Source organism: Gorilla gorilla, chromosome 9, assembly GCF_029281585.2.
Source record: "Gorilla gorilla gorilla isolate KB3781 chromosome 9, NHGRI_mGorGor1-v2.1_pri, whole genome shotgun sequence".
Taxonomy (NCBI): domain Eukaryota; kingdom Metazoa; phylum Chordata; class Mammalia; order Primates; family Hominidae; genus Gorilla; species Gorilla gorilla.
The window spans coordinates 6,676,715-6,687,204 of record NC_073233.2 but is presented as its reverse complement, the minus strand read 5'-3'; the positions used below and the strand labels follow the sequence as shown (position 1 = coordinate 6,687,204).

The 10,490-nt window shown below is 48.2% G+C and overlaps 1 protein-coding gene across 20 annotated transcripts in view; it reads left to right on the top strand.

Annotated features, from left to right (window-relative positions):
* Positions 1-26: 26 nt before the first annotated feature.
* SIRT3 (sirtuin 3) overlaps positions 27-10,490 on the top strand; it is a 23,100-nt gene continuing 12,636 nt past the window's right edge. For 2 of the 20 annotated variants that reach the window (XM_019036202.4, XM_055355678.2), the window contains exons 1-4: positions 84-202; positions 2,767-2,958; positions 3,086-3,318; positions 5,816-5,916. In XM_019036202.4, the coding sequence (XP_018891747.1) occupies positions 84-202; positions 2,767-2,958; positions 3,086-3,318; positions 5,816-5,916 (645 nt within the window). The other 18 variants (XM_063710831.1, XM_063710832.1, XM_055355681.2 and 15 more) reach the window with 16 other exon arrangements.

Below are 10,490 nucleotides of genomic sequence, written 5' to 3'. Positions count from 1 at the left end.
GTGTCAGCCTTTGTGACCCGGAATTGCTCCTGTCAAATGAGGATCTTCCCAGTAGTGTTTTGCGAGGACTAGGTGTAAATATAATGCCTGACCATAGTAAAAGCGCTCAGAAAGTATTAACTATCACCGCCATCCGGGTTGAAAAAGGTGTGAGCGCAGGGTACAGAAATGCTGGCTCCAGGTTTGACCTCCGGAGCGAGAGGTCAGACACCAGACTAAGGAACTTCCTCTACTCGCCTCTACGTCTACCTGGGCGCGCCGGAGGCGTCGGCAAGGAGGCGGGGGCGGGACGCGGAGGCGGGACCGGGGCGCCAGGGGCGGGGGCGGTAGGCGGAGGCGGGGCTGGGGCGCCGGGGGCGGGGGTGGGAGGCGGAGGCGGGGCCGGGGCGCCGGGGGCGGGGCGAGTCCGGAGGACTCCTCGGACTGCGCGGAACATGGCGTTCTGGGGTTGGCGCGCCGCGGCAGCCCTCCGGCTGTGGCGCCGGGTAGTTGAACGGGTCGAGGCCTGGGGAGGCGTGGGGCCGTTCCAGGCCTGCGGCTGTCGGCTGGTGCTTGGCGGCAGGGACGATGTGAGTGCGGGGCTGAGAGGCAGCCATGGGGCCCGCGGTGAGCCCTTGGACCCGGCGCGCCCCTTGCAGAGGCCTCCCAGACCCGAGGTGCCCAGGGCATTCCGGAGGCAGCCGAGGGCAGCAGCTCCCGGTTTCTTCTTTTCGAGGTATTTTGGGCAAGGACAAGCACTTCTTGCCTGTTCGTTGTCGACACCTCGCCCACTCTTTCTCACCTTGCCGTGTTTCCTTTGCGGCATGTCTGGGAGTTTACGTGCGTTCCAACACCGGGGCCTCCGTCTTTATGCTGATCTGTGGACGTCCCTTATGGGGGGTTTTGTCGTTTATTTCACCATTCCCTCATTGAAATACGTTCTAACCTTTAGTTATTGTGCATCATGCTGTGGTGAATAACTTTGCTGGCACCTCACTGTTTGCATAAATTCCTAGTACTGGGACTGCTAGGTCCAAAAGTATATGCATTTAACGCTTTAATTATCCCTCATAAATGTTGTGCAGTTAATACTCCCACTGACATGTGATCGTACCCGTCTCCATAGTAATTGCATCTAAGAACTGAGGCTACATAGGAAAAAATCTTAAGGTCCATGGTTGTTAGGTATCAGATGCCCTATAATGGATGAATATTTAAGTAAATAATGGCACATTGACTTGCTGTCTGACACAACTGCTGAAAATGTTGGTGAAAAGTGAGTCTCGAAGTGGTAGCTCACACTTGTAATACCAGCACTTTCGGAGGCTGAGACGGGGATCGCCCGAGGCCAGGAGTTCAAGACCAGCCTGGGCAACATAACGAGACCCCCATCTCTACCAAAAATTTAAAAATTAGCCGGGCATGGTGGCGCAAGCCTGTTGTCCCAGTTACTCCTGAGACTAAGGCAAGAGGATCCCTTGAGTCCAGGAGTTCAAGGCTGCAGTGAGCTATGATTGAGCCACTGCACTCCAGCCTGGCTGACAGAGCAAGACTCTTATCTACCTGTGGGAAAAAAAAAGAAAAAAGTTTAATAGATCCTGAAGAGTTGGCCGGGCGCGGTAGCTCATGCCTGTAATCCCAGCACTTTGGGAGGATGAGACGGGTGGATAACGAGGTCAGGAGTTCGAGACCAGCTGGGCCAACATGGTGAAACCCCATTTCTACTGAAATTACAAAAATTAGCCGGGCGTGGTGGCGGGTGCCTGTAGTCCCAGCTACTCGGGAGGCTGAGGCAGGAGAATGGCGTGAACCTGGGAGGCGGAGCTTGCAGTGAGCCGAGATCGCGACACTGCACTCCAGCCTGGGCAACAGAGCGAGACTCCGTCTCAAAAAAAAAAAAAAAAAAAAAAAAAAACAAATCCTTGCTACCACTGGCCCTAAAGCAGGAGGCATAGGGCTGCGTGTGAGGAGTGGTCCATTGCATGGGCTTCCTCCAGTTTGGCTTTGGATTTTTGAGCTCTCTGAATTTGTTGTTTGTGTCCTTTGCACAGTGTCCCTCCCAGGTTGCACCCATGCCTGCCCCTCAGGGTCCCCCACTCCCAGTGAATTTCACACCATGCAGCATGTACTTTAAGCCATACGTCTTACTTATGTTCCAGACATTTGGTAAAACGCCGTTTATGTGTTTTTCAGTGACTCACAAACATTTTATTTACGTAGATGAGGAATGTACTCAGGCACCCTTCGTGATACCTTGCCCTCAGCAGGCACTCAACAGCAATAATAACTTTCATTCCTTTTGTGCTTGTCTTAACAGTTCGTGTTTAGTAGGAGCACGGTAGCTGTTTGGGGAATGACCTTAAGTGAATAGATGTCTGAAATGCTGTGTGAAGTGGGGCACTTAATAGGTGGTGAGATGGTTTTAGAACCAGGGTTTTCCCTCTTTTCTTCTTGACTCCTTAACCAGTTTTCATTAGGAGACCCCTTTGGAGGTTTGCAGTCAGTCAGAGTTGAGCGCCTACTGAGTGTACTGAATTATGAAATGAGCACAGTTCCCATTAACCTGAATTTTTTGCTCCCAAATAAGTCTTGATTTCTGATTTATGACTGCTTTTTGTTGTACCCCAATAGTCGTCTAAGAAAGGTGATTATTTTGAGAGGCCTGGGGAGACACACATGGTCATTCTCGAGGGTGGCGGTGGTGCAGAGGGCAGAGCCATGCTCGTTCTTGCTATCCTGAGATTGGTTGCTATCTGTTTCCTTTGCTGCTGTGTTTTTTTCTGTCAGTATTAAAGGTGAAAGAAGGCCCATATCTTTTTCTGTGGGTGCTTCAAGTGTTGTTGGAAGTGGAGGCAGCAGTGACAAGGGGAAGCTTTCCCTGCAGGATGTAGCTGAGCTGATTCGGGCCAGAGCCTGCCAGAGGGTGGTGGTCATGGTGGGGGCCGGCATCAGCACACCCAGTGGCATTCCAGACTTCAGGTACTGCCCACAGTCCCACCTGCCTTCTGCGCTCCCCTCCCCTGCCTCCTGCCCTCCCCACTGCCCGGTTTATTCTACTTCCCTGTCCTCTTCCAAAGGCCTCAGAGCCTTTCTTCTCTCCCTGCAGATCTCCGGGGAGTGGCCTGTACAGCAACCTCCAGCAGTACGATCTCCCGTACCCCGAGGCCATTTTTGAACTCCCATTCTTCTTTCACAACCCCAAGCCCTTTTTCACTTTGGCCAAGGAGCTGTACCCTGGAAACTACAAGCCCAACGTCACTCACTACTTTCTCCGGCTGCTTCATGACAAGGGGCTGCTTCTGCGGCTCTACACGCAGAACATCGATGGGCTTGAGAGAGGTGAGCCCTCTGTGAGTCGCACACATTCTTTTTCTCCCAGGGAGGCTCGGGTGCCTGTTTCTCCCAGGGAGGCTCGGGTGCCTGTTTCTCCCAGGGAGGCTCGGGTGCCTGTTTCTCCCAGGGAGGCTCGGGTGCCTGTTTCTCACAGGGGATGCTCGGGTGCCTGTTTCTGGGGACGGCCAAAAGCTATCGCTTATGCTTCTTCCTTGGGACTTTTTTTGAGCCAACTAGTTAGGGCTTTGTTCCCAAGGAAAATGTCCTCTGGGTGTTTAAAGGCCACTGCTTGTTCTCCTGCATACCTGCAGAGCTGTGTATTTTGGGCAGAAGTTGACATTGTTTTGCCAATCTGGTGTGATGATCTCTTTTTTTCTTTTCTCTTTTAAGAAGTGTACTACGGAATTTTTTTGAGCACACACAGAGAGCAATGTAACGAACCGTCCTGTCCTCATCACCAGCACACAGCCAGTCCTTCCTGCGTCCTCACCACCTTCTTCCAAATCCCCAGATTATTTTGAAGCAAATCTCTCACATCATGAATTTAATCTAGAAATAATCTATAAACACATGAATGGATAGCTCTAGAGAATACTTTAAAAACAACTCCGGCCGGGTGCCGGATTACAGGTGTGGGATCACACCTGTAATCCCAGCATTTTGGGAGGCCGAGGCAGGTGGATCACCTGAGGTCGGGAGTTCGAGACCAGCCTGGCCAACGTGGCAAAACCGCGTCTCTACTAAAAATACAAAAAATTAGCCAGGCGTGGTGGTGTGTGCTTGTAATCCCAGGTACTCGGGAGGCTGAGACAGGAGAATCTCTTGAACCCAGCAGGCGGAGGTTGCAGTGAGCCGAGATCGTGCCACTTCATTCCAGCCTGGGCGACAGAGGGAGATTCTGTCTCAAAAAAATAAATAAAAATAAAAATAATTAAAAAATAAAAACAACTGTGATAGTGACTCACACTGAAGAATCACTAGTAATTCCTTAGTATGGTCACACTTAGTCTGTGGTGATTTCTTGACCGTGTCCATATGGTGCCCAAACCAGCGATTCACCGGTTGTGCCAACTTCTGGCCGTGCACCTAACGGAAGCACTTGGTGGGGGCCTTTTCCTTATGTGCAGTGATGCAGACAGGTGCTGGGACGGTCAGCTCTCCGGGAGCTAGGAGCAGTCTCCTGGCTCCCGGAGAGACTGCTGATGTGTTGTCAGTTAAAAAGAGGTGGCACCTTGGCTCCAGGAATGTGTTTCCTTGCCAGAAGGATCCCCTGACTTGGAACCACAGAGGCAGCAGTGGATGCCCCATGTTGGTGGGCTCTTCTCCCAGAGGTGCAGCAGGGCAGGCCTTGTGGGAAGGTGGGAGCTCCTGGCTGTGAGATTCAGCACTGCTGAGTTAGGGCAGCGACAGTGACTTGGGAAGCCTCCTGCAGCTGGGACCCTGGCTGTGCCACCGCAGCCTTTCAGAACCAGTTAATACTAACACAACTTTCATAAGAAGTCACTTTTTGTCTGTTTCTACCAAGCAATTCTTTTGGAATTTATGATATTTATATCCTCATTTTAACTTGGTATCTGTAGAATAGAAAATATGTTCCTGGATATTAGATATAAATTTTTGAGACAGGGTCTTGGCTCTGTTGCCCAGGCTAGAGTGCAGTGGCATGATCATAGCTCACTACAGCCTGAACTCTTGGGCTGAAGTGATCCTTTTGCCTCAGCCTCTGGAATAGCTGGGACTACGGGCATGCACTACCATGCCTGGCTAATTTAAAAAATTTTTTAAGACAAGTCTCACTATGTTGCTGAGGCTGGTCTCAAACTCCTGGCCTCAAGTGATCCTCCTGCCTTGGCCTTCCAAAGCACTGGGATTACAGGCATGAGCCACTGCACCCAGCCTGGTATTAGGTGTAATTTTTTTTTTTTTTTTTTGAGACAGAATCTCGCTCTCTTACCCAAACTGGAGTGCAGTGGCACGACCTCAGCTCACTGCAACTTCCACCTCCCAGGTTCAAGCGATTCTCCTGTCTCAGCCTCCCCGAGTAGCTGGCACTACAGGTGCCCGCCACCACATCTGGCTAATTTTTGTATTTTTAGTAGAGGTACGGTTTCACCATGCTGGCCAGGCTGGTCTTGAACTCCTAGCCTCAAATGATCTGCCCACCTCGGCCTCCCAAAGTGCTGGGATTACAGGCATGGGCCACTGTGCCCGGCTGGATATAATTTTATTTGAGCTTTTATCAAATGGTTTTTCGTACTGAGTTTTGACAGGCTTTGTTTTAACCGTGATTTGGCTCCAGCTAGGCGCCCCTTTGCTCCCCTGCCTTATTCTGGTTGATGGCGCATGTAGGTGATACGAGCATGAAAACCAGGCTTGAGGACATCACAACCCCAAGGGGCTGTGCCTCCTTCCAGGAGTCCTGCCAAGCCCAGAAGTTGTGCTCTTGGCCTTGCGTGCTCATCTCGGAGGCGGCAGCAACACTTCGCTTTGGCTTGAATTTCAGTGTCGGGCATCCCTGCCTCAAAGCTGGTTGAAGCTCATGGAACCTTTGCCTCTGCCACCTGCACAGTCTGCCAAAGACCCTTCCCAGGGGAGGACATTCGGGTGAGTTATCCTGCTGTTGGTTGTCCTTCTGCAGTTTGCTGTTGGGGTGATCTGGAAAAGTGGTATTTTATAAGCATTGTCTCGAAAGGACAGTTGAACAATAATAGTGTGAAACATTTTATTTGTAAATTAGAAAATTAATACATGCTTGTAAAAAAATTTAAGACAATATAGAAATATGTAGGGAAAATGAATCTCCCTTCAGCCAATTCCAGCTGCCCCCTTTTTTTTTTTTTTGAGATTGAGTCTCACTCTGTCGCCCAGGCTGGAGTGCAGTGGGCGATCTCGGCTCACTGCAACCTCCGTCTCCCGGGTTCAAGGAATTCTTCTGCCTCAGCCTCCTAAGTAGCTGGGATTACAGGCATGTGCCACCACACCCGGCTAATTTTTTTTTTTTCTGTATTTTTAGTAGAGACAGGGTTTCACCATGTTGGCCAGGCCGGTCTCAAACTCCTGACCTCAGGTGATCCGCCCACCTTGGCCTCCCAAAGTGCTGGGATACTAGGCATGAGCCACGATGCCAGCCCCTGCTGCCCACTTTTAACAGCTTTGTGTATAATGTTCCAGGCCTTTAAAAAAAAAAGTGATATGTTTATATCAACACGTGCACGTATCTATGTACATACACCTACACACAGTTAAAAAATTTTTTTTTCAGGCTGGGCGCAGTGGCTCACACCTGTAATCCCAGCACTTTGGGAGGCCGAGGTGGGCAGATCACAAGGTCAAGAGATCAAGACCATCCTGGTGGCCAACATGGTGAAACCCCGTTTCTACTAAAAATACAAAAATTAGCCGGGCGTGGTGGCGCACACCTGTAGTCCCAGCTACTAGGGAGGCTGAGGTAGGAGAATCGTTTGAACCCGGGAGGCAGAGGTTGCAGTGAGCCGAGATTGTGCCACTGCACTCCAGCCTCGCGACAGAGTGAGACTCCGTCTGAAAAAAAAAAAAAAAATTTTCAGCAGTGGGGTCATTTTAAGCTTAGTATTCTACAGCTTGATTTTTTACTGAGCAGTTTCATGGATCTCTTGTGTCAATACCCACAGTTCTGCTTACTCTTTTTATTAACTGTAGAGTATTACATTTAGCCATTCACGTATTGTGGGACATTGTTTGATGTATGTAATTTTTACTATTAAAAATATAGCAGTGATACCTGTGCTTATACTGCTATGTACTTCTGTATTTCTGTAGAATGGGTTTCTTAGAATAGGATAGAGTTGAAAAATCTTAAATAAAGATAAAACTCTGAAATGGAGACATGGCACAGGACTTTTTTTTATTTACTTAGTTTTTATTGAGGTGAATTTTTTTGTTTGTTTTGTTTTTTTGAGACAGAGTCTTGCTCTGTCGCCCAGGCTGCATGCCATCTCTGCTCATGGCAACCTTCGCCTCCTGGGTTCAAGCAGTTCTCCCGCCTCAGCCTCCTGAGTAGCTGGGACTGCAGGCATGTGCCAACAAGCCCGGCCCACTTTTTTTTTGTATTTTCAGTAGAGATGGGGTTTCATCATGTTGGCCAGGCTGGTCTTGAACTCCTGACCTCAAGTGTCCACCCAGCTTATTGAGGTGAATTTGACATAACATAAAATTAACTATTTTAAGGTGTTCGGTTCATTGGCATTTGGTGCATTCACAGCGTGTGTACCCATCATCTCTATCAAGCTCCGGAGCATGCTGATCACCCCAGAAGAAAACCCTTGTACTTTTAAGCAGTCCTTCCTCATTTCTTCTCCCTCCAGCCCTTGGCAACCACGAACCTGCTTTCTCTCTATAGATTTGTATATTCTGGATGTTTCATTATTTCATTTAAATGTAATCAGATGGCCTTTTTCTTTTTCCTTTTTTTTTTCTTCAGACGGAGTCTCGCTCTGTCGCCCAGGCTGGAGTGCAGTGATGCCATCTCGGCTCACTGCAACCTCTGCCTACTGGGTTCAAGCGATTCTCCTGTCTCAGCCTCCCAAGTAGCTGGGATTACGGGCGCCTGCCACCTCGCCCAGCTAATTTTTGTATTTTTAGTAGAGACAGGGTTTCACGATATTGGTCAGACTGGTCTCGAACTCCTGACCTCAGGTGATCCACCCGCCTCGGCTTCCCAAAGTGCTGGGATTACAGGCGTGAGCCACCACGCCCGGCAATCAGATGGCCTTTTGTGCCGAGCTTATTTCCTGAAAATATTTCTCGCTCCTTCGCCTTGTAGCTTGTGTTAGTATTTCATCCTGTTTTATGGCTAAATGTTCCACTGATGTATGCACCACAATTGGTTTGTTTGTACATGGATGGGTGTTTGGGTTGTCCCACCTTTCTGCTCTTGTGAATAGTTCTGCTGTGAAGCATATGCAAGTATTTGTTTGAGAGTCCTTGTTTTTTATTCTTTTGAGTATGATACCTACAAGTATTGCTGGGTAACTCCACGTTTAGCTATATTTATTTATTTATTTTTTGAGACACAGTCTTACACTGTCACCCAGGCTGGAGTGCAATGGCGCGATTTCGGCTCAATACAACCTCTGCCTCCCGGGTTCAAGCGATTCTCCTGCCTCAGCCTCCTGAGAAGCTGGGATTACAGGTGCCTGCCACCATGCCCAGCTAATGTTTTTTGTATTTCTAGTAGAGATGGGGTTTCACCATGTTGGCCAGGCTGCTCTTGCATTCCTGACCTCAGGTGGTTCACCCGCCTCGGCCTCCCAAAGTGCTAAGATTACAGGCGTGAGCCACCATGCCCTGCCCATGTTTAACTTTTTTGTTTGTTTGTTTTGAGACGGAGTCTAGCTCTTATCACCAGGCTGGAGTGCAGTGGCGCAATCTCGGCTCACTGTACCATCCGCCTCCCGGGTTCAAGCGATTCTCCTGCCTCAGCTTCCTGAGTAGCTGGGACTACAGGCACACACCACCACGGCCGGCTAATTTTTGTATTTTAGTAGAGACGGGGTTTCACCATGTTGACCAGGATGTCTCGATCTCTTGACCTCGTGATCTGCCTGCCTCTTCCTCCCAAAGTGTGGGATTACAGGCGAGAGCCACTGCGCCTGGCCTGTGTTTAACTTTTTGAGGAACGAATATACTGTTATCTGCAGAAGCTGGACCATTTTACATTCCACCAACAGTGGGCAAGGGTTTCATCTTCTCCACATCCCAACACTTACTTTCCATTTTTTAATTACAGCTATCCCAGTGGGTGGGAGGTGGTAACCCACTGTAGCACTGATTGGCATTTTCCTAATGATTCATGATATCAAACATCTTTCCATGTGCTTTTTGGCCATTTGTATATCTTTGGAGATTGAAGTCCTTTGCGCGTTGTTTAATTGTGTTGTCTTTTTTATTGTTAAGAGAGTCCTTTATATATTCTGGAAGCTAGATCCTTATCAGACACATGATTTGCAAATATTTTCTGCCATTCTGTAGGTTGTCTTTTTTACTTTGTTGATGATGTCTTTTGATGCATAGAAGTTTTGATTTTGATGAAGTCTAGTTTATCTATTTATTTTCTCACTCTTTTGGAATCATATCTGAGAAATGGTATTGTTTTACTCCTGTTTTCTTATAAGAGTTTTATAGTTTAAAGCTTTTACATTTAGTTCTTTGATCCATTTTGAGTTAATTTTTGTGTGCGCTGTAAGGTAGGGATCCAGCTTCATTTTCTTTTATGTGGATATGTAATTGTTCCAGCACCATTTGTTTAAAAAAACTGTGGTCTTGGCATTGTTGTTGAAAATCAGTTGGCCATAGGTGTATGGGTTATTTCTAGATTCTCAATTCTATTCCATTGTTATCTGTATATCCTTGTGCCTGCACTATAATGTTTTGGTTACTGTAGCTTTGTAGTAAGTTTTGAAATTAGGAAGTGTGACTCCAGCACATAGTAGAAACTTGATATATACGTATTATTGTTTTGGTCAACTCATTCATTGAATGACCAATTTATTCAACAAATAGTTTAGTCTCCTCAGTGCCAGGCCCTTTGCTGGGTTCTGTGGATGTGAATACAAATTAAAATAAGGTGGAGTCATCCAACAGTTACAACTGGGTGCCATACGAATTTTACTATAAATATGTACTGGACACTACACTGACTCAGCTGTAGGAACAGAGTAGGCTGGGAAGCACCTTGGAGATGAGGCCGTCTGGATGTAAGAGTCTGTTTCTGGCAGCAGAGACCTGGAGTGTGGGAGGCCTGCTTGCGCTGTTAGGGTTTGAACTGTATCCTGACGATCATGGGAGGCACTGGAGGATTTTTAGGCAGGAAAATGATGTGAAGGGATTTGCATTTAAAAGAGATTATTTGGGGCTGGGCACAGTGGCTCACGCCTGTAATTCCAGCACTTTGGGAGGCCTAGACAGGCGGGTCACCTGAGGTGGGAAGCTTGAGAGCAGCCTGCCAAAATGGTGAAATCCCATCTCTACTAAAAATACAAAAATTAGCCGGGTGTGGTGGTGCACCTGTAATCCCAGCTACTCAGGAGGCTGAGGCAGAAGAATTGCTTGAACCTGGGAGGGGAGGTTGCTGTGAGCTGAGATCGCACCACTGCGCTCCAGCCTGGGTAACAGAGTGAGACTCCATCTCAAAACAAAAT